Source organism: Hemicordylus capensis, chromosome 13, assembly GCF_027244095.1.
Source record: "Hemicordylus capensis ecotype Gifberg chromosome 13, rHemCap1.1.pri, whole genome shotgun sequence".
NCBI lineage: Eukaryota > Metazoa > Chordata > Lepidosauria > Squamata > Cordylidae > Hemicordylus > Hemicordylus capensis.
The window spans coordinates 18618377-18642134 of NC_069669.1; the positions used below are offsets into that span (position 1 = coordinate 18618377).

The 23758-nt window shown below is 51.8% G+C and overlaps 2 protein-coding genes across 5 annotated transcripts; one reads left to right on the top strand and one right to left on the bottom strand.

Annotated features, from left to right (window-relative positions):
- Positions 1-369: 369 nt before the first annotated feature.
- Positions 370-12635, bottom strand: PDAP1 (PDGFA associated protein 1). The gene is made up of 6 exons (XM_053275722.1): positions 12505-12635; positions 6759-6850; positions 5410-5523; positions 4692-4813; positions 2373-2524; positions 370-1187 (listed from the first exon to the last, which is right to left on the bottom strand). The coding sequence occupies exons 1-6, from the start codon at positions 12515-12517 to the stop codon at positions 1129-1131; spliced, it is 552 nt and encodes a 183-aa protein (XP_053131697.1). The 5' UTR covers positions 12518-12635; the 3' UTR covers positions 370-1128.
- Positions 12607-23702, top strand: BUD31 (BUD31 homolog). Of its 4 annotated transcripts, XM_053275724.1 has the most exons (6): positions 12607-12662; positions 13614-13688; positions 15342-15457; positions 16094-16216; positions 16415-16581; positions 23410-23702. In XM_053275724.1, the coding sequence occupies exons 3-6, from the start codon at positions 15364-15366 to the stop codon at positions 23458-23460; spliced, it is 435 nt and encodes a 144-aa protein (XP_053131699.1). In that variant the 5' UTR covers positions 12607-12662; positions 13614-13688; positions 15342-15363; the 3' UTR covers positions 23461-23702. The 4 variants fall into 4 exon arrangements, with proteins under 4 accessions (XP_053131699.1, XP_053131700.1, XP_053131698.1 ...); XM_053275725.1 differs by lacking the exon at positions 12607-12662 and having other exon boundaries at positions 13494-13688; XM_053275723.1 differs by lacking the exons at positions 12607-12662; positions 13614-13688 and adding an exon at positions 13785-14069.
- The last annotated feature ends 56 nt before the right edge of the window (positions 23703-23758 follow it).

Consider the following 23758-nt stretch of genomic DNA (forward strand, 5'->3'; position numbering starts at 1 on the left):
CTGGGCCTTGCCTCCATGGCCAGACTGGGCCCGCCACCTCTGGCCTCCACAGCCGGGCCGCCCCAGCAGTAATCAATCCTCCTGGGTGCGCCTCAGTCAATCCGTTGGGCTCTGGGATGCACATTCCAAGGCACACCCAGGAGAATTAATATAATAGATATATGAATTTTTCAGTCCCTCCCCCGCCCCCAAAGAAGCACAAGTGAAGCGGGCCCCTTGGTCAAGCTCTGAAAAGTGTACAAAGTGTCCTCTGTTTGAGGAGAAGGAAGTTCACGGTCTCGACAGGCTTTCGTCTCATCAAGCGGAGACTCAAGCCTCGGCAGCGGTGGCTGTGGGCCAGCCGCGTCTCCAAAACCCAAGACGAAGCACTTACGATAATTTAAACTTTATTTCTGCCAAATATACAAGTTTTGCTTCCAATTTGCATCTGTTCCAACAGGTTTTGCAGTCGGGGAAGAGTTGTGGGTGGGTGTGTTTGGTTTTTACAGTTAAAAAGTCACTATCCCTTTTCAGAGGAGAAGGAAAGGATGGCTTTTAAAAAAAGGGAAATGATTTTTTTTGTGGGGTGGGGGGGCAGTGGGAAGGTTGTCAAATGGGAACAAAAACCAAAATAGCCGTACAGAGAGGCTGCTTTCCTCTTTCTGTGCCTGTTATACACACCCCACAATAACCCAGAACTTCAGGTCTGCACCTGTATTGTCAGGACTACAACCTTCACGCCTCCCCCCCCCACTGCTTTCCTGCAGTCTAGCTGAAGCAACCCCCCTTGCCCTTCCCTCCCCCTCCCTGCCCCAGATATGTGATCTTAAATCTAAACACAGCAAAACCGTTCAGGTTTGTCAACCTGCCCCGAAACGGTTAGAACGGAGAATTGCCACTCCGTGTATTTCTGCACCAAAAGATTAATAGCTCCCCCGCCACCCAGCCCCCCCTCCCCGCCCCCCACAATGGAATTCTGTGCCCAGATGAAGACAAACATGTTGCTGTCAGGGTCTCTTGGAGGTGAAGATGACGCCGATCCTGCAGGGCTCTCCACGCGGCCTCTCTGGGTGTGATGTGGCAGAGTAGCCGGCGGGCACCAGCCAGGCACAGTTCCTGGGAAATTTCCTCCTCTCGCACCGCCCACGCTTACTTGTTTAGGGACAGCGACTGCAGCCTTTTGCCTGTGACAGATGCTTCGTCTTTTGCTTGGGACGTGAAAGAGAGAGAGGTCTGAAATTTGCTGGAACTGGATCTCTCTCACACACACACCCCTCCTATGGGGGTGGGAGAGCTGTGCTTGAGGTACCAAGCATGAACTGTCCCCTTTGCTAAGCAGGGTCTGACCTGGTTTGCATCTGAATGGGAGTCTGCCGGTGAGCACTGCAAGAGATTCCCTTTCCAGGACAGGGCTGCCCTGGGAAGAGCACCTGCCTGCTCAAATGCAGAAGGTTCCAAGTTCTCTCCCAGGCAGCATCTCCAAGCGAGGGCTGAGAGAGAATCCTGCCTGGAGCCTTGGAGAAGCGGCTGCCAGTCTGGGTAGACAATGCTGAGCTAGATGGACCAAGGGTCTGACTCCGTATATGGCAGCTTCCTATGGTCCTCTTTCCAAATGGCCATGGAACGTATTGAATTTTCCAAATGGCCAATGTCATTCCTACAGCCCTCTGGAAGGAATCAGGGCTTTTCAGTGGGCATTTATTTTAATAGGTTCCCTAAACATCTGCTTTGCATGCAGAAGGTTCCAAGTCCCGTTCCCTGGCAGCATCTCCAAGACAGGGCTGAGGGGAACTCCTGCCTGAAAACCTTGGAGAAGCCGCTGCCAGTCTGGGTAGACAAGACTGAGCTAGATGGACCAAGGGTCTGACTCCGTATATGGCAGCTTCCTGAGTTCTCTCCACCTGTTGCCACCAACTTGCCTTGCTTTACTGGCTGCAGCGAGACACAAGCAGCTCACTTGCCCAGCCCAAGCCTATCCCAGCGATAACAGGCACCCGGGTGGTGACTGCATCATACTGTGTCATGGCCAGCAAAGGGAAGGAAGCCAGAGGTGGTGCACAAGGACTGTGGAGGCCAGCGGAGGGAAAGGTGGGCAGAAAAAGCTTCAGGTGCAAAGATTAATGGGTTAACTTTTCACACTCTAAAAAATTGTGGGGGCGGTGGGGGGGGGTATGTGGGCTCCTCCTGATCTCCTTTGCAAATAACATGCTTCCAAGAGAAACCCTGCTTTCTGAACATTCAGAGGACCTCTGAATATTATCTCAATCATCTTCACCACAGCCTTGTAAGGTACCAGCACCTAGTGGCCAATATCCATGCTGTCTTCAACCTGGCTCTATGTGGTAAGTGGTGGCTTGGTGGTGGGGGGGGGGGGAGAAGAGGTGTCTCTTTACCTTTTCTTTCTTCCTCCTTCTTTTTGGCCGCCTCTTCCCTCTGTTTCCGGATGATGGCTAGTCGGGCAAGATCCGCCTTGGCCTGTTCCGTTTTACCGGCGAGGTGCATCTTCATGTACCTTTCTTTTGCTTTCTGTTTCTCGATTTCTTCCCTATTAACGGAGGAACATGAAGTGAACAAACTGGAGCTTTAGGGCATTTATGCACAGCAGTGGCATAGGAACAAAGGAAACTGCCGTATACCGAGTCAGTTTAAAAAAAAAAAAAGAGCTCAGGATTGTCTACACTGACTGGCAGCAGCTCTCCAATGTTTCAGGCAGGAGTCTCTCCCAGCCCTACCTGGGGATGCTGCCAGGGACTGAACCTGGGACCTCCTGTATGCAAAGCAGATGCCCTGCCATGACAGTATGGCCTTTCCCCGCTCTCTTCTCTTTTCAGATGGGTACTTGCACCTTTCAAGAGGCACCCTTGGGTGTTGAAAGCAGCCTATCAACATGCCCCAAGCCCTCCAGGGTGCTTGGGATGGAGCGTGCCATGACGTCTCCCTATACCCCAAACCCCTAAACTCTGATTAGGCACATGGTATCTTCCAATGATTAGTGCAAGATTCCCCAAACTCCCAAAGTTACACCGCCAAGAGTCTGAAAAGAGGGCCCTTCCAACCCGAGTGGGGAGGTGGCACAATTCAGTAGCACGATACGTGCTGCGTGCCAAAGTCCCAGCTTCAGTCCCTGGCATTTCCAGCTGGAAAAGGATCTTATACGGCAGGACTGGCAGGGACTCTTGGCCTGAGGACTGAGTCTTGGTGGGCACCGGCTTCAGGTGCGAGCTGCGTGGTTCAACCCCGCAAAGGGGGCATAATGAGTTTAGGCTAATATACTGGCAGAGGTCCTACTAGGCTGCAGAATCAATTTTCTTATGTGTCCTTAACAGAGATGTCTGCAAAATTTCGAAGTTGATAAATGTCTGGGGAAATGTCCCACGCAATTTTGCCTTGTTTGCAAAAAATCTGCACGTGCCTTTTCTCTGAAGATGTTACTAGGCACATCTTCCTAGTACCCTAAGGTGATTGTGATTTGAGCTGTTACCTAATTGGACCTATATATTTAGTCAGATCCTACCAAAGGAACATAGGAAGCTGCCATATACTGAGCCAGACCATTGGTCTATCTAGCTCAGTATTGTCTACACAGACTGGCAGTGGCTTCTCCAAGGTTGCAGGCAGGAATCTCTCTCAGCCCTATCTGGGAGATGCTGCCAAGGAGGGAACTTAGAATCTTCTTCTCTTCCCAGAGTGGCTCCAACCCCTAAGGGGAATATCTTACACTGCTGACACGTCTAGTATCCATATGCAACTAGGGCAGAGCCTGCTTAGCTAAGGGGACAAGTCATGCTTGCTACCACAAGAACTGCTCTTTTCTCCATATTTATATTTTATTACCCTCCTGTTTGGAAATCAACAAACCTGTGTACTCTCTGACATACTGCCTAGGGAAAGCCACCGGAAAAACATTAATTATGACTTTGAAGTTGCCAAGTTTGTTTCATATCCCATTGGCTTCCATTTGTTGTTACCCAAGTATTTTATGAAACAATGCATTTTTAGAAAAATTACTTTTGAGGCAGTGAAGAGTGCATCTTTTATGGAGCATTTTTATACCTTGCCTTCCTTCCATCAAGGCAATAAGCAATCACCCTCCCATCCAGGCAGTGACTAGATCAAGAATTGTTTAGGTTACTTAGTTGGTAAACCACCCAGAGATTTGTATATGTGACACTATATAATTGCAAGAAATAAATAAATGGGCTCAGCAAAATGACCACAACTTTCGGACCACCCCCGGGACCCACATTCAGCGACTCCACTGCCTCCTTTTCAGACAGGGAGGTAACGGTCCGAAAAGCCACTGTCTGGGGAGTTCACTGCCCAAGAAGCAAGCATATAAAACTCGGCCTAAACCACGAAGCCATTTTTAAACACTGCTTTAGTGCACACGGCTGTTCCAGCTGGCTTGTTCTTCGTGACTCGCCTTCTGCACGCCCCCATGAGGTTGGTGCTAAATGCTTGTGAAGGCCAAGGGGAAGGCACCTGGGTAGCTTTCCCCAGGTGCACACAGCTTTCCACTCAGCTGTTTCTCTCCATCACTATGGAGGATCAAATGGTTCAGTACAATTTAGACGCAAGCCATCTCCCCATTCTTCTGGAAGAGGCCTCCAGGGTCCACGTGCCCCTTTTGCTCTGATCCCGGAGGCCACCTGAACGCACATCGCAGGAGGTACTTCGAGAAGCACTGCCTGATGGAGGAGGAGAGCTCTTACCGTTCTCGCCGCGACAATTCCCGAGGGCTCTCCATATCTATCTGGGTGACTTTTTTGGCAGTCTGTGCGGCACGGTTGGGGTTTTCTATATCTATCATGCCTTCCACTCCTTTGTGCTTTGGCTGAAATCGAAGAACGGGACAGGCGCAAGTTAACGTGAGGTGCAAAACTCAAGAGCGGCGGCAGCCGACTGCAGGTTTGCCAGCTGTGGGACTACAATACCCATCACCCCTCACCCCAATCAACTGCAGCTGGTGACGATGGGAGTTGTAGTCCCACAGCTGGAGAGCCTCGGGTGGGCCACTCTTGGTTTAGAGCATCATGGTTTGGGAACAACAACCACCCACTGAAGCAGAACTTATATCTCCTAAACCAGGCTGGGCAATTTCTTCAGATTTGGCGGGGCAGGGATGAATTCTCCTTAGCCAAGCTACTTAGGAGATGGACCCCCGCTTCCGCCAGCCATGTCGTGCACCCCCAAACTACTGATGATAACTAATAGTAACTACCACCACCACACTAATAATAGTAACTTATAGCTACTATTAGTAACTAATAGTTAGTAACTAACTAACTAACCAACTACCACCACCTCCACCTCCTCCTCCTAGTAGTAGTAATGAAGCACCAACAGGAACCTGATCAATGAAGAACCCATCAAGAATCAGGTCCAATGTGCACTGACCCCCACGAGATCGGAAACGGGCCTTGTTGGTACCTGGTAGTCTTCGTCTTCCTCTTCTTCACTCTCATCTGAATCTAGCGATTTCTTCTCCTTCTTGGGCTCTCCCGTGGCCCCATCGCCGCCTTCCTCTTGCTCTTCCTCCTCCTCCTGGGGAAGTGAGAAGCGTCACGCCAAGGACTGCTGCGCCTCCTCCCACCAGATCCTCCCCACCTGCTCTGCTCTTTGTGGCAAAAGCCCCTGGTAGGATAGGGCCAGTTGTTCTCCCTCTGCTACACAGAAGGTAGTCAACACTTTACCAGGTACCTCTTCTGTCCAGGCAGCAGAGCTGCTCTTGTGGCAGCAAGCAGGAAGGGTCCCCTTTGCTAAGCAGGGTCTGCCCTGGTTTGCCCTTGGATGGGAGACTACATGGGAGCACAGAAAGAGATTCCCCTTACAGGGTTAGATGTGGTTGGACTACAACTCCAATCATCCCCAGCAGTGTTCCCTGTATCAGGGATTCCCAGATGTTGCTGACTACAATTCCCAGAATCCTCAGCCAACGGCAGCTGGGGATTCTGGGAGCTGTAGTCAACAACACCTTGGACTCCTTGTTACAGGGAACACTGCTGGGGATGATGGGAGTTGTAGTCCAACCACATCTGGGGACCTAAGGATAAGAAATCCTGCCTAAGGGGATGGAATCATAGCTCAGGCGTAGGGCACCCACATGCTTGCACGCAAAATGTTCCAAGCTCCCTCCCTGGCAGCATCTCCAGAGAGGGCTGGGAGAGATCCTGCCGGCAACCTGGGAGAAGCCGCTGCCAGTTTGTGTAGGCAATACTGAGCTAGATGGACCAAAGGTCTGACTCAGTATATGGCATCTTCCTCCGTTCCCCTTCCAAATGGCCATGGAATGCACTGGCCATTCAGAAATTCCACACATTCCGATGGTCCCTTGGAAGGAAGAACCAGGGCTTTTCAGTGGGCGTGCCCTGCAGTTTAGTTCATGCCCTAGACTCTGAGCATTTGCTTTGCATGCAGAAGGTCCCAGGTTCCCTCTCTGGCATCTCCAGATAGGGCTGAGAGAGACTTCTGCCTGCAACGTTGGACAAGCCGCTGTCAGTCTGGGTAGACAATACTGAGCTAGATGGACTCATGGGCTGACTCAGTATAAGGCAGCTTCCTATGTTCCTGTTTACATTTTGTAAACCTTCCCTGCCCCCCTCCCCAATAAGCTTCTTTCTTCTTATTAAAAAAAAGTTATCACCCCCACATCACAGAAGGGAAGTGGAAGTTGAAGGATAGGTGGCGAGTCTGTGGCAGAGGCTAGATTTAAGCCAGGGGACTATTTCCTGTCTCACAACAGATGCTCTGACACCACACTCTACCAGGGGAACGCTTACCTTGGCCTTCTGCTTCTCTGCTTGGAGCTGAGCGTCTATCTCCTCGGGGCTTGTGTACTGCCGGGCCCGGCCCTTGTGGCCTCCTTTTCTACCTGCAAGGAAAGAGTGGGCTGAGCAAGTGGTTTCAAGCAGCCCTGGCTGTCCTGGTGTTCTCAGCTGTCTGCAACCATGCATGGAGAGCCTTCATGTTCAGAGGCAGTATATGACTCTTCGTGTTCCAGTGTATCTGGAAACCAGCTGCTGGTACAGTAACAACAAGGGAGTGGTAAGGACAGCCCGGCTGGATCAGGTCCAAGGAGGCCCATCTAGTCCAGCATCCCATTTCCCACAGTGGCCCACCAGATGCCTCTGGGGAGCCCACAAGCAATAGGTGAGGGGATGCCCTTCTCTTGCTGTTGCTCCCCTGCAACTGGGATTCAGAGGCATCTTGCCTCTGAGGCTGGAGGTGGCCTAGAGCCACCAGTCGTTGTCTACTACTACTATGGATAGTGATATATCCCTTCAACCAAAGTTCACAACGCGGGTTATAATACTTAAATAAAATGGTCCCCTGTCCCCAAAGGACTCACAGTCATAACGGCAGACGCCAGCAACAGCCACTGGAGGGATGCTGTGCTGGGGATGGATACGGCCAGTTGCTCCCCCCGCTAAATAGAAGAGAATTGCCACTTTAAAAGGTGTCCCTCTACTCAGTTAGCAGGGCATTGCTAACAGTCTAGTAGCCACTGAGAGATCTGTCCTCCGTGAAGTTGTCCGAGTCCCTTTTAATGGGCTGGAGGGGAAGCCCGTTTGGAATTCCCAGAATCATTTGGATAAAACCTCTTGTGGGAAACTGGAATAATTTTAGGTGTGGTTCCAGCAAGGCTTGCTCTTCCAACCTTAAATGACCCAGCGGCATCTGTCCCTGAGAGTGGAAATCTAAGCCATCTAAAGTTCTATCTGTCTATGCAAATCGGCTCCCGCCTTGTAAAGTATAAAAGCTTTCCTGCCAGGTCACTTGGAGGCAATTTCTACTTGCCACAGGCAAACAGGCATGTTTACAAGCTTGCCCTAAGCATAGGGTGAGGAGGGTAGGTAAAGGAGCAGGGCTGACAGGTGGTCCCTGGAGCCAGAGCAAAGTCTCACGAGATCAACACATTTAGCATCTGCAGAGCTGTGCAGAAGCCACAGGACAACTGGGAAAGGAACATGGCATGCCCTCAACTCCTGCCTGTTGGCTTCCAGAGGCGTCTGGTGGGCCACACTGTGAAACAGGATGCTGGACTAGATGGGCCTTCTTGGGCCTGATCCAGCAGGGCTGTTCTTAGGTTCATGCTAGTCGCCTGAAGCCTCCGTGCTCAGAGGAAGCTGACCTCCCATTGCCTTGATGTCCTGCTAGCGGCTTCCCAGAGGCACTTGGCAGGTTAGAAAACAGATGGTGGGCCAGATCAGGAGTTCCCTGCCGCGGGTCACCAGGTCGGGACCACAACAGTACACAAAACTATTGTGGCTGGGAGTTCCTGGGGATCCAAGACTGGGAACCATGTTCCCTGTAACAGGGATTCCCCAAGGTTGGTGACTACAACTCCCATCATTCCAGGCCACAGAAGCTGGGGGTGATGGGAGCTGTAGTCAGCAGCAGCTGGGAATCCCTGGTTGGGACTAGATGGCCTTTCTAGTCTGACCTTCCAAGAATCTGCACTCCTCACCAGCTCCGAAGTAAAAAGAACCCCTCCTGCTGTACAAAAAGCCAGCTGGCACCCCAGCCAGCTGTGCGGGGTTAACACCCAGCCGCCTGGCATGCTGATATTTTAACCACCAGCCTCACTCACAGACGATCCGCCAGATCTGTGGTGCGGAGAGTGCCAAGGCAGCTCAGAATTTCTCTCCAGATGTCCCCAGCCCTGGCGGAGAAACCTTGCCGTGTTCCTGCTTCCTTTTGTGCATCAGAGGATCCGAGGGCTTGGGGCTGGGAATCACGGATTACAGGAAGGCGGCTACTCCCCAAAGGCAGGCAGGCTGGCAGCATCCCTTAGAAATGGTCCAGGCCGGGTGTGGCTCAGCGGCAGGCTGGCTTGCCAGCAATCGGCTTCCTTCCCCAGAAATCAACCACACTGTCATACGGGCAGCCTCCCTGCTCGGGTGAGACAAGCCTGGCCACATCCCCCTCTTCGAAAAACCAAGCTGACGCGCTCCTTTCCAGGTTATTGTATTCCTTTGCCCCGGGTTCCAGGGCCCCAGCTCAGCAACAACAACTATTTATATGCCGCTTTTTAACAGAAGTGTCCAAAGTGGTTTACATAGAGAAATAATAAATAGGATGGCTCCCTGTCCCCAGAGGGCTCACAATCTAAAAAGAAATATAAGATAGACACCAGCAACAGCCACTGGAGGGATGCTGTGCTGGGGGTGAATACGGCCAGTGGCTCTCCCCCTGCTCAATAAAGAGAACCACCACATTAAAAAGGGGCCTCTTTGCTCAGTTTGCAGGGGATCAAACTAGTAGGACTCTCCTTTCACACATGCATCCCTTACTTTTCAAGAATGAGGTGCAGGTTTTTAACTACATGCCTACTACAGACTCAATCGTTGGAAGAGGGTTCATTCATCCACTCACCAGCTTGCCAGTGGCAAATGCCCCCAGCCCTCTGGTGAGCCGGACACCCAGCACCACACAGAGCTCTTCCCCAAATTGCCACAGCCATTTTTCAGATGGTCAGAAACAGCAGGAATCCATTCTGAACAGGAGGATTTCTGCTTTTTCTTCCCATCCCTCCACATCCCAGTGCAAAGGACAGAAGCAGTGTTCCCTCTAACAGGGATCCCCAAAGGTTGTTAGACAACTCCCAGAATCCCCAAGCAAAAGCCATTGCAGCTAGGGATTCTGGGAGCTGTAGTCAACAACATCTGGGGATCCCTGTTAGAGGGAACACTGGACAGAAGACCAGCTTCTCTCCTCAGTCCTCTGCCTGTGTGCCAGAAAAGGACCCGAGGGAAGAGAGGCAATTGGTGGGGACTACAAATCATGGCTGGCTAGTTAGCTTGGCCTAAATTTGTGTGTCCCTGCAAGTAACCCAGACTCAAACAGTGATATAAATTAATCTACATACATTCACCTAAACAGACATGCGCAGGGCTCAGGAAATCCACTAGTCTACTAGTCTGTGACGAGTGAAAAATGATGCCCGACGAGTGAAAAATGATGCCCGACGAGTGAAAAAATTCCTGACCAGCAATGTTCCCTGTAACAAGGATTTCCAGATGTTGACTACAGCTCCCAGAATCCCCAGCTGCAATGGCCTTTGGCCAAGGATTCTGGGAACTGTAGTCAACACCACCTTGGAATCCCTGTTACAGGAAATACTGCTGACCAGTAATGTAGCAATCCTCTTGAGTAAGGGGAACACCCACAGAATCAGTGTTCCCTGTAACAGCGATTTCCAGATGTTGTTGACTACACCTCCCAGCATCCCCAGATGCAATGGCCTTTGGCTGGGGATGATGGGAGTTGTAGTCAACAACATCTGGGAATACTTGTTACAGGGAACACTGCACAGAATGCTCTAGAAAAAGTAAGTATTGCCTTGGCCTCTGAAAGACAGAAAGAACCGATCTCTGGAAAACAGAGGAACCTAAAAACGAGGCCTCGGATTATTATTTAAAGCAGGGATTCTCAGTGTTGGGTCCCCAGATGTTATTGGATGTCAACTCCCATAATCCCCAGCCAAAGACCACTGGGGCAGGGGATTATGGGAGTTGAGGTCCAATAACATCTGGAGACCCAACATTGAGAACCCTTGATTTAAAGGAATGGCAAGTTCATACAGGAGAAGATGGCCTGCTTTCAGATCATTTTAGAGATATAGGGGTTAAAGTGTCAAACTAGGGTTGGGAAGACCTGGGTTCAAATCCACACTCAGCCAACAAGCTCACTAGGTAACCAGTCACTGTCTGTCTTATCAACCTCACAGGGTTGTTGTGAGGTAGAGAAGAACAACATGCACCACCCTGAACTCTACAGAAATATAAATGTAATACAGAATGTGATACAAGTGTAATATAATAAATTAATCCAAGGCCCAGTAACACACCTGGAGTTCTTTTGACATGATGTGAAAACCCTCCTGGGACTTGGTACAGTCTGGGGTGCTTTTACCCCTCCTGTCTGACTCTGTATAGCCCCAAGGGTGCTATACATCTCTCTCCAGCCTTGAAATGAAGCTCAGCTCTATAAACATATATATGGACATATGAGGCCATGACATACAGACCAGCAGTCGATCTCCAGGCTTTCAGAGAGGAGTGCTTCACAGGCCTAACTGGAGATGCTGTGGATTCAACCTGGGACCTGCTGCACACCACTGTATATGCTCTACCACTGAGCTCCAGCTCCAGTCGACGGGCCACGTAGCTCCATACCTCCAGCACTGACTGGCAGCAACTCTCCAGGTTTTCAGCCAGGGGTTTTCTTCCCCAGCCTTGCAAGGATTGGACCTTCGATGTGCAACCACAGCCCCGTCCGATGGGAAACAAGAGTTAGCCTATCTACACTGACTGATAGCAAATCCCCCGGGTTTCAGCCGGGGTTTTTCGACCTGAACCTTGCCATGGGATGTGGAGAGGGCCATCAGCTTAGTTGGCTTTAACTGAGGCTTGGACCAATTCACGGAGGACAGGTCTATCAAGGGCTGCCTAGAGGCTATAGGCTCCCTCCAGGTTCAGAGGCAAGATGCCTCCGAATCCCAGTGGCAGGGAGCGATGGCAGGGCAGGGGGCATGGCTTCACCTCCTGCTTGTGGTCTTCCCAGAGGCATCTGGAAAGCCGCTGTGGGAAATAGATAGATAAAACAAACCTATTACTGTGGGGAACAGGATGACGAAGGAGGCCTCGGGCCTGATCCAACAAGGCTTTTCTGAACCTAAGACCGTCTCCATATGATTCGCCACTGAACCACAATGCCATTCCCCGGGAACCACAGCCAACCTCTTTCCACCCGGTCTGGCAACAGCTCTCCAGAGCTGCAGCCCCAAGTTGGCCTTTCCCAACCAGACAGATGGCAGGCTCTGAGCCTGGGACTTTCTTGGTGCAAAGCAGGCGTCTTGCTCCTGAGCCCGGGCCCTTCCCCCTCAGACCTCCGCGCCACTACACAACCCAGGATTTCCTCTAAAGCTGGGGTTCTCAAACCCTGTATCCCCAGACGCTGAACTTGAACTCCCATCGTCCCCAGCAGCCATGGTGGCTGGGGGTAATGGGAGTTGTAGTCCCATATCTGGGGAGCCCAATTAGCCTGTGGTCTTTGAGAGCCCAAGGCGATAGCCCAAGTGATAGTCCCACAACATCTGGGCAGCCCAGACATGAGAGCCAAAGACCACTGTGGCTGGGAGTGATGGGAGTTGTAGCCCCACAACATCTGGGGAGCCCAATTAGCCACAGTGGTCTTTGAGAGCCCACGGCTACTGTGGCTGGGGGTGATAGTCCCACAACATCCGGGGAGCCCAAGGCTACTGGGGCGGGGGGTGATGGGAGTTGTAGTCCCACAGCATCCAGGCACCGCAGCGTGAGAGCCCCTGCTCCTAAGGGAGCCCCCGCCGGCGGCTCCGGGGCTGCTGGAGGGCGGGCGGAACCAGAAGCCCAGCCCCGTGGAGGCAAAGCCTGCGCCTCGTCCCGCCTCCCCCCCGGGGGAACCCCAGGATGGAGCCCCCCGCCCTGCCGCCCAGGCCACAGGGCCCCGAGCGGCCGCCGCGCCCCCTTCCCGGCCCCCCCTCACCTCCTTTGGGCATGGCGAGGGCGATGGCGGCTCCGACAGCAAGCGACTCTCCCCGCTGCCTCGCTTCTCCCCAGCCTGGCGCTGACCCGGAAGCGGAAGTGACACCCCCCTCTGCGGAGGCTCGCCGCCGCCTCCCCCAGCCTGGGCATGTCCTAGAGGTAGGCAAAGATGAGAGCCAGACGCGCATCCTCAACTACCGGCATGCCGGGAGCGGCCTGCTTCTGCCCGTCAGAGCCTTGGGCTCTCCAGCGCAGGGGGTTGCCTTGCCTGCCCGGCTCTGACTGGCAGCAGCTCAGACAGGCGGGGCTCTTTCCCAGCCCTCTCTGGCAGTGCGACAGGCTGAAGCGTCCCGCAGGCTAAACAGCTGTTTTAGCGTCGAGCTATGGGCACATGAAACGGTCTGCTACTGATTCAGACTGTTGCTTCCCCCTCCGCCCCACCCCCCCCCCGGCAGCTCAGTTTTGTCTACACTGATTGGCAGCAGCACTCCAGGGTTTGGCAGGAATCTTTCCCAGCCATACCTGAAGATAAGAACAACATAAGAAGAACAGCCCTGCTGGATCAAGCCCAAGGAAGCCTATCGAGTCCAGCATCCTGTTTTGCACACTGGCCCGCCAGTTGCCACTGGGAAGCCCACAGGCAAGAGCTGAGAGGGGCTTGCCCTTCCTCCTACTCCCCTGTAACGGGTACTGAGAGGCATCTTGCCTCTGAGGCTAGTGGTGGCCTATAGCCACCAGTCCTAGTAGCTATTGAAGCCAGAGACTGAGACCTTCTGCATGCAAAACAAAGCTAGCCACCACATGAAAATATTGATTAGCTCAAGGCCTGTCAAATATCTGCTGAAAATAGCTATAATAGTTCCCCTTAGTTTCCTCTTCTCAAAGCTAAACATACATAGTTGGTAACATTTTCATGCAAAAAGATTTTATATATACATATATACACACGTCTCTGTTTTAAACTGTATGATTTTTTGTGGGGGAAAGGACATTTGTTTAATACAGTTCATTAGTAAGAAAGATCATCAACTCCTGCCTTTCGTTTCTGAGTAGAGACGCTGCGGCCTGAGTAGAGCCACTCCAATAATTTATTTCTCCATTATTTTCAAGAAGCAGGTCTTACTTCCCAACACCACCGCAATTTCAATGTAGACCCGGAAGTTTTCCATCCAGACGATTGGATTGGTGAGTCTGGTATTTTCTTACCTCGATGGTTATGCCCGCTGGCGGGTCTACTACGGCCTGCCTAAAAGGACGCCGGGTTTGGGGTTGTCCTCTCAGTGCCTGATTAAAAAGGAGATAACTTCGCTTCGTGGTCACCACGCACCGATTGTACATGGAGCTTCTTCTCTCTGGGAGTACTGTAGAATGATTTCTCACTCGCGCTCCATCGTCTTCCATGGCTGGTTCTGATCAGGCATTCGGTAAGATCACGGCTGCTTAGTCAGGTCCTTTAAGGCGACACGGGCGGGAAGAAGGACCTCTCCTGTGGCGTGACGTCATAGGGAGCCGACGTTAATCTCCGAAGAGGCGGAAGCCCGCAGAGAAGAAACAGGTTTTCCCTGCGTAAGGCTCTTTTTCGGGTTTTTTGTTTTGTTTTGTTGGTAGAACGGGGTGTGGAGGCAGATCGCAGGAATGGTTTCTGCGGGTCCTCTTCTTTGGTGGGCCTATCTTAAGTTCAGAGCTCTTCTGTGCCCACCACCATAGCTGCATGGCAGGCAGAAATCCAACAGGCAGTGGTAGCTTTCTGATTGGAAAGGGCTGTTGAATTGCTGCCTGTGAAGTAGCTCTCAAAGGTGTGTATGGCACCTGCCTGCTTGGTGGGGAAAGTGGGGACACTATCCTTGTTCTTTGGTGGTAGTTAAAGCCGCTGGGGGGATTGGGAAGAGGGCCTTTCTTAGAGAGGAGATTTTTGCTGGGAGAAGAATTGGAGTTTACAGTTTTGTTATTTATTTTTATTTTATTTTATCTTGACATATAACGCTTTCAACAACAAAAAGGTTCTCAAAGCTTACATAGAAAAAGAATAAGAAAAATAAGATGTTTTTCTGTCCCCAAAGAGCTCGCAGTATAAAGAGAATTGAGAGTTAGTCCCCTTCTAACTGAGCAAAGATGCACCTTTTTAAAGTGGTGGTTCTCTGTATATAGCAGGGGGGAGAGCAACTGGCCCTATCCAACCCCAGCACAGTATTCCTCCAGTGGCTGTTGCTGGTGTCTATCTTATGGTGGGTTTTTTTGTTTTTTGTTTTAGATCTAGTGAGTCCTAACAGGGAAGCTCCAAACAGGAAGAGGAAGCTGTTTTTATTTATTTATATCTGTGTAAACTGCTTTGGGAACTATGGTTGACAAGTGGTATATAAATATTTGCCATGTTTGTATTTGAGAGATGACTGGGAAGACAGGTATATGTGTTGTTTTCTTTTCCTGCCTCCCTGTGTCAGTTCAGGTAATTCAAGATGCAAAGGAGGACTCTGGTCTTATTGTGATTGTTTAGAAGAGAACAGTTGCCAGGTACTGTTTCTCTTGCCTCTGCATAGTGAGTTGACCCTGTCCTCCTTTACATGGCTGCCACCCAAACCATGCTACCATCACCTTGCTATTTGGACATGAGATATATTTCAGGTTGGTGGTGCTTTTATGCTCCATATTTTAGTGGGTATAAGACATCTTTCTTTTAACAGAAAATTCCTTGCCAATTGTACGTCAAATGGGGAAAATGTAGGTCAAGCTAATGAGTATAAATGGAACATTTATTAAGTATAACGTGTCACTCTAAGGTTATTTTTGTTAGTGCCAGTACAAATTCAGATACTATCATAACTCTTCTTTCTTATGCAGATCTGTCTTTCTGCCTGAGGAAATGCCCAAGGTGAAGAGGAGCAGAAAACCTCCTCCTGATGGTTGGGAATTGATTGAACCAACTTTAGATGAACTGGATCAAAAAATGAGAGAAGGTGAATGAGTGATGTGAAATGTTGGTTGTGCTGTGAATATGAAGTTACCTATAAAACAGTAGCTGTTTAGGATTTTGAACTCTGACTTCTCTAGGACCAAGCCCTTCATTGTCAGTTGCATTTTCATGCTTACCTTGCCAATGGAGAAGCCCAACTTTCAGTAGTAGAACAGAAATGTTGTGTGTAGAAGGTCCCAGGATTAATCCCTTGAATTTCCACTTGAAAGGATTTGGGGGCCAAGGTACTGGAAAGCTGAAGCCAGTCGGAGCAGACAACGCTGGGCTAGATGTATCAATAGTGTAGCTTGGTATAGGGCATATTTTAATTAAACTAAGGCCTGGTTAACAGAGTCATTTGAATCTAGATTTAATGTGTGTTACTGTTGTTGGTGTCATTGTGTGAATCCTCATCAAGGTGATTTATGGCCCGACATGAATCTGAGATTCCACCTTAAACAAACAAACAAACAAACATTCAGCTTAAAAATCCACTGATGGGGAAATTAAAGTGTCTCTCTTCTCCAAAGGATTATCATGGTTTATTAATGGGTTTTTTGGTTTGTAGGAAGATGTATGATGCATATTTAACTTAGCTGGCAAAACCCACCTTTCTTTCATCTTTCTCCCCCCACCCCAGCTGAGACTGAACCACATGAGGGGAAGAGGAAAGTAGAGTCGCTCTGGCCTATCTTCAGAATTCATCACCAGAAAACACGTTACATATTTGATCTCTTCTACAAGAGAAAAGCCATTAGTAGAGGTAAGACCAGTATCTTCAGTATTCTGGTGGAAATTACCATTGTTTTGGTTTGGAAACTGGTGCCTGTTTCAATTAGTTACATGATTAGAGGAGTGGAAATTATATTTGAGCTAAGAAATTCAGGTAGAGAGACACATTAACTCATTGCCACCAAAGAGCATATGATGTTTCACTGTCTTGTCTCACTTCCCTGTGCAGAGTTGTATGAGTACTGCATCAGAGAAGGCTATGCAGACAAAAACTTGATTGCCAAGTGGAAGAAACAAGGTTACGAAAACCTCTGCTGCTTGCGCTGTATCCAGACCCGTGATACCAACTTCGGAACCAACTGCATCTGTCGAGTGCCGAAAAGCAAGCTGGAAGTGGTAAGCATGTTGTTCAAGTGTCCCCTTTGAGTTGGTATGGCAATTGGTTTGTAGGAAGATTTCCTTTGCTGCAATGTTCTGGCCTCCAAAAATCCAAGTGAGAGGTGTATAGCTGTTTGCCATAGGGGACAAACTGAAGCGTTGACCAGCTAGAGCAGGTTTCTTAACCTTGGGCCCTCAAAGACCATGTCTGGGGATGATGGGAGTTGTAGTCCAATAACATCTGGGGGCCCAAGGTTAAGAAACCCTGAGCTAGAACTCTAAGACATGCTGTCATGTCTACAGGCGTTCTTACATTCCAGGTTGTTAAGAATGTTTGCTTTAAGGAGGAAAGCAGGGATGATAAAAAGGCTGCACAATTTTTGCACAATGTTTTGTGAGGTGCCCTATGTTGTTAACATAACAGTTGCACTGGCTGCCGATATGTTTCCAGGCAAAGTACAAAGTGTTGGTTATTACCTTTAAAGCCTGGAATAGCTTAGGTCTGGGTTACCTGCGAGAGCGCCTTTCCCTTCAAGATCGCCACTGCTCATTAAGATTATCAGGAGGCGGCAGTCTTCAGGATTATCAGGAGGCGGCAGTCTTCAGTTCATCTGGTGGTGACCTGGGATAGAGCCTTCTCTTGTCACCACTAGGTTGTGGAACATGCTCCCCGTGGATATGAGCGGATTGTCTTCCTTGGAGGCCTTCAGGAGAGCCTTAAAGACCCATCTTTTTAGCCTGTTTTTTAAAAAAATGTTATCTAGTTCTAATTGTAATTTTAATCTGTTTAATTAGGTTTTGATTTTAACATAAACTGCCCTGAGCCACTTTAGGAAGGGCAGTATATCTATCAATCAAATAAATAAACATATGTAGAACAAGGGCAATGGAAAATGAGCGCTCTTGATCAGTTTGTTGCATGTTCTCGGCTGCCGTGTGAGGACAACTCCCTGGGTTATCATCCCATGCTCGCTCCAGGGCAGGACGTATGCTAATTCTAAAGCTATAAAAGTAGCCGGATGGTAACCCCACCCAGTTCTTTTCGTCCTGCTAACGCTCCAGGAAAGGATACTCAGCCTTGCTTCGTTCCTCAGATAAGTCTCCTTTTAACTTGCTCCTTCCTCTGCTTACGCCTCTCCCTTCTCCTTGGCTCCTCGGCTGCCCTCCTTCCCTCTCCCTCATCTTTAAAAAAAAAAAAAAAAAGGCATTTCTTCGAAAAGGGTTCCCTGCCGAGCCTCAATCTCCACCCCACTCCCGCTCGTTTGCTCAGCCTATTTACTCAGTCCTCCGCTCCCCGCTTACTGTCCAGACCTTCCCCCTTCCTCTCCCCCCTTCTGCCATGGAGCAGCCGCAGCCGTGCCTGCAGGGACTCCGATCACGGGCGGAGAGGCAAAAGACCCAAGCAGCAAAGGCGGACCGCTCCGCTGCGAGCGCGGCCGCCGCTAGACACGCTGCAGCCATGCCCAGGACCACCGCGTCCCCCCCCGGGCGAGGGCACTTCGGCAGCACCGCCCCCCTCTGCGGGGGCGGGCGCCTCAAGGAAAGACCGACATGCTGCTGCCGGTGCGCGGGCGGGCGCACAGAGCGAAGGGCGCCATCTTGGCTCGTCCCTCGAGGAGGCAGAGCAGGCGAGGGCCCAGCGGCGGCGCAGGAGAGCCCAAGTGTTGGAACTGCTCACAGCGGCCCGTTCCTCGGAGGCCACCAGCTCCTCGGGAGAGGAGGAGGAGGGCATCGCACAGACCGAGGAGGGTGAGTGTGAGCGGCAGTCCCCTGGCGGAACGGGAGCTCCCGAGAGCAGGCAGCCCCTCTCCATGGCCCCTATTCAGGCTTCCCCATCGAATAGCCCCCCCCTGCTGGTACCAATAGCGCAGGCCCCGGCAAGAGACCAGGGAGCGGCCCCTCCCCCTCCCCCTCCCCCCTCCTCTGCAGCCCCAGGGCCAGAGATGCCGGAGAGCTGGAAAGCCTGGATCAGTGATCTGCTCTCGCAAGCCCTGCATCAGCGCAAGGCGGGAAAGAGGGGCCGTAAGCGAGGGAGGCGATCGCCCTCCCCCTCCTCCCCCTCCTCTTCCGATTCTGACTCCACCCCACATGGGAAATCCCACAGAAAGAGGCGGAAGGGCCGCAAGGGGCAGCAGAAGAGGCGTAGGGAGCCCAGCCCCACTGCCACACGCCCTGCCCCAGCCCACTCCTCAGAAGACACGGGCCCAGAGTCCCCTACCCACCTAGGGAGGGTCCCTGCCCTGCCTCGTTCCCCCGTGGGCCAAGCTGATACTGCCCTTACAGAGGGGGTTTGCCCTGATCTGGCAGACTTGGGGGACGATTCCAGGGAAGAAGGGGAGTGGTCTGATGGACAGGCAGGGATGGAGGAATCCACCCCTCAATTTAAGCGCCTTTTTCCATCTGACGATTTCTCCACATTGTTTGTTAAGGCCATGCGCACCCTGGGTCTCGATATTGAGGGTTTGCATCCTGGGGCTGCTCCCTCCAAGGAATCTCTGGTATTACCTACACATTCTTCACCAGAGCTCCTGTTTCCCTTGCCAAATACCTTCTCAGAGGTTCTCCAGCAGGAGTGGCAAGCACCAGCGGTCCAGAAGAAGGTCTCTTCCTTAGCTAATAAGCACTACGCGTTCATCCCCTCAGCAGCTGCACAACTCCAAACGCCTCCAGTAGATGCTCACGTCTCAGCCCTCACCTCTCGTGCGGTCCTCCCACGAGATGGAGAGTCAACGCTGAAGGATCCCGCCGAAAAGAGAATCGAAGTACAGTTAAGGAGAAATAACGATTGTATCTCTCTTTCTATCAGAGCCTCCATAGCCGCCTCCATCATTTCTCGGGCAGCACTGCTCTGGACCGATGAGTTGCTTCAGTCGCCTCCCCCAGATCCAGCCAGGTCCCGCCAGATTGCCCTAAAGCTCCAGAAGGCACAAGCCTACATTGCTGACACCACCCTGGATGCAGTACGTTTCGGGGCCCGAGCTACAGCTACTAATGTGATCGCTAGGCGAACCCTCTGGCTCCGCCACTGGCAGGTTGATGCAGCATCAAAAGCCAACTTAGCGGCAGTCCCCTTCTCAGCCACTAAGCTCTTTGGGGATGAAGCCCTTAAGGACATCCTCATTGAATCCAAGGATAGAAAGCTGACCCTTCCCAGCACAGCCAGGAGGGACGAGCGGCGCCCCTTTCGTAGGGGTCAGCCTCAGCAGCACCAATTTCGTTCCTTTCGCCCCTCCTTTCGCCCCCACGAGCGAGACAACAGATTTAGGCGCCCCAATTGGCCAAAGGGTAACTTCCCCGCCAAGTCCAATTCGAGAGCCCAGCCAGGCCAGCAGTTTAAACCACGTCAAGCACAGTGACTCTTTAAAGATAGGAGGTCGCCTCTCCCACTTTTACCATGCCTGGGAGGCGTCCACCACAGACAAATGGGTCCTGAAAACAATTTTAGAGGGGTACTTAATAGAGTTGTCAGGCCCCCCATTACACAGGTTTCGGCCCACCCCAACTTCTCGTTCTTCCACAAGACACAGAATCCTTCAACAGGCCATAGACCACCTGTTAGCCATCGCAGCCATAGAGCCAGTTCCCCCTCAAGAGCACCGTCAAGGGCTTTATTCAATCTTATTCACCGTGCCCAAGCGGGACGGCTCCTACAGGGCGGTCCTCGATCTAAAATCCTTAAACCGATGGGTACGCAAGCGCAGGTTCCGTATGGAGACTCTCCGCTCTATCGCGGAGAGCCTACAACATGGGGACCTGATGGCATCAGTGGATCTGACAGAGGCCTATCTACACGTTCCTGTTCACCCTTTATCCCGTCATCTCCTCAGATTCTGTTACAGGGGAGCACATTATCAGTATCGTGCCCTCCCATTCGGGCTCTCCTCGGCCCCAAGGACATTCACAAAGGTGCTGGCTCCTCTAGTAGCCTACATCCGCCTGCAAAAGGTCCGCCTCTCGGCTTACTTGGACGATTTGATCGTGATGTCGCGAAACCATGCAGAACGGGACGTCCAGATCACCCTAGAGGCCCTGACGTCCCACGGCTTCCAGGTCAACTACGCCAAGAGCCACCTGTCGCCTACATTCCGTCTCCAGCACTTAGGAGTAGTCCTGGACACCCAAAGGGACCGATTCTTTATTCCAGAGGAACGCAGACTCAAGATTTGGTCCATGACATCAAAGACCCTGGCGACCAGCAGGCCTCGCGTCCTTCAGCTGGCTCAGTTATTGGGTCTACTGGTTTCCTCCATCGACTCTGTCCCCTGGGCAAGGTTGCATCTCCGTTGCCTCCAATGGTTTCTCCTCCCCTTCCAGGAGGACATTTCCTCCAGGTCGTCCAGGAGGGTTCAACTGTCTCCAGAAGTGCGCTCCTCGCTCCGCTGGTGGCTCTGCAAGAGAAACCTAGAGGCCGGCAAGCCCTTTCTGGATCTCCCTCGAATTCTCATCACCACGGATGCGAGCCTTCGGGGATGGGGAGCTCACTGCCTTTCTCAGTCGGCCCAGGGCAGATGGTCCCCCGAGGAGTCGGGCCACAGCATGAACTGGTTGGAGCTCCGTGCGATTCGCCTGGCCCTTCAAGCCTTCCTACCTGCACTGAGGGGCAAGGATGTCCTGGTCCAGACCGACAATGTGACAGCAAAAGCACACATCAACCGGCAAGGCGGCACCAGGTCTCGCTCCCTTCAACAGGAAGCAGTTCTGCTCCTCCGCTGGGCCGAATCTCACCTGTCCTCCCTATCAGCAGTCCACCTGAAGGGAGAACTGAACGTACAAGCGGACTGGCTGAGCCGGCAGGACATCCACCCAGCCGAATGGACCCTGAGCCGCAGAGCCTTCTCATTCCTGTCCAGAAGACTGGGAACCCCTCAAGTCGACCTGTTTGCCTCTCCCAGCAACGCCCAACTTCCGCGGTTCTTCAGCCGGTTCCAGTGCCCACAGGCGGAACAGACAGATGCCATGACGGCTCCCTGGCCAAGGACCCTCCTCTACGCCTTCCCACCACTTCCGCTTCTGGCCAGACTTCTCAGGCGCATTCGGCTCCTGGGGGCCAGGGTGATTCTGGTGGCCCCTCATTGGCCCCGCAGGCCGTGGTTCCCAGAGATCCTGAACCTCGCAACCGGGCCTCCAGTTCTGCTTCCCATCTCCGCAGACCTGCTCTCGCAGGGCCCAGTACTCCATCCAGATCCCGCCTGGTTCCAGCTTGCCGCCTGGCACTTGAACGGGAGCTGCTAGGGGGCTTCGGTTACTCCCAGAGCGTTCTCGACACACTGATGGCCTCCAGACGCTCTTCCACTCACCGCATTTACCAGTGCACCTGGAGAGTTTTCCTCAGATGGTGCAGAAACAGACACCTGACTCCGAGGGCATGTTCCCTACCCGAGCTGCTACAATTCCTACAGGACGGCCTTGACAAGGGCCTTAAGGCCAATACCATCAAGCGGCACGCTTCGGCCTTGGCTCCTCTCCTGCTACCATTCAAGGGCAAGCCTCTCTTGTCCCATGCCCACCTGAAGCGTTTCCTGCGTGGAGCATCGCTAACATCCCCTCCTGTAGTACATAGGTTCCCCACGTGGGACCTCCACAAAGTCCTGCGGGTTCTTCACAAGCCTCCATTTGAACCGATTAGGTCCATTTCTTTACGCCTTCTCTCTCTGAAGTTGGCCTTTCTGGTGGCCGTCACCTCGGCCAGGAGGATCTCAGAATTAGCCTCACTGTCCTCCAACCCCAGGTTCTGTATATTCTCTGCCGATTCAGTAACCTTAATCCCGGACCCTTCAGTTCTCCCTAAGGTCGCCTCCATGTTCCACAGGTCTCAAAACCTGGTCCTGCCCTCTTTCTGTCCCAAGCCCGTCCACCCCAGGGAGAAGGAGTGGCATAAGTTGGATGTTCGCCGCTGCTTAAAGACCTACCTTAAAAGAACTGCCTCCTTCAGGACGACGGACTCGTTATTCGTCTCCTTCCTACCGGCCTCCATGGGCCAAAAGGTCTCCTCAGCTGTCATCGGTCGTTGGATCAGGGCCTGCATCTCCTTGGCATACGAGACCCAGCACTTGCCTCCACCCACGCGAATCATGGCGCATTCAACTAGAGCGGCCTCCACTTCAGCAGCGTTTTCCACCAATGCCCCGTGGGAGGAGATCTGCAGAGCGGCCACGTGGGCGTCCCCGTCCACCTTCACCAGGCACTACAAGATGGACACTATGCACTCCGCTCAGGCTGCCTTTGGCAGAAGGGTTCTGCAACATGTCCTTCCCCCTCAGTAGCCTGGGACCCCCACCCTGGGTCACCTGGCTTTGGTATGTCCCCAGGGAGTTGTCCTCACACGGCAGCCGAGAATGGAGCATTGGTACTCACCGTGAAGGCTTCTTCTGGCTGCCGTTGTAGAGGACAACTCGACCCTCCCTATGCGGTCCCAGACTCCTGGGGGGATGGGGCTCTATCTTCCTGCTGTTTTTTCTACCTGTTGGTTTACCTGTTGTTGTTTTTTACCTGTTTGTTTACCTGTTGGTTTACCTGTTTCCGTTTACTAGCTCTTTTTCTACTCATATATGTGTGTTATTGAGGTTGCCTTCCGTTCGAAGCTTGGCTGACTACAAGAACTGGGTGGGGTTACCATCCGGCTACTTTTATAGCTTTAGAATTAGCATACGTCCTGCCCTGGAGCGAGCATGGGATGATAACCCAGGGAGTTGTCCTCTACAACGGCAGCCAGAAGAAGCCTTCACGGTGAGTACCAATGCTCCATTCTGAACGGTCTGCTCTTCTAAACCAGCAACTTTCGGTCTTATCTGTTTTGTGTGTACATGTCAGACCTTTTGTGACTAATGTGCTTGTTTTGTTTCACAGGGAAGAATCATTGAGTGTACTCATTGTGGATGCAGAGGCTGCTCTGGATGAAGCTTTTTAAAGTAACCTTACCCTTTTGAAGGGTTCTCAAATTGCGGACTGTACACCAATGACTGTTCATAAGAGCTACAATTCTGTCTTTCATGAAAACCCTGCAGTGAGTGGATCTCCTTAGCAGCTGGACAATGCAGCAGCCCAAACAGTTAATGCAGTAGTGTGTGTTAGCTCATCTGTGTAACCATTTTATTTTAAAATAAAGCCTTGCCTGACCAAAGCAGGTGAGAGGAACAGTTCTGTGGCCACTTCTGTCTATCTTCTATGGCTTAAAAAAGAATAATCTTGCTGTAGA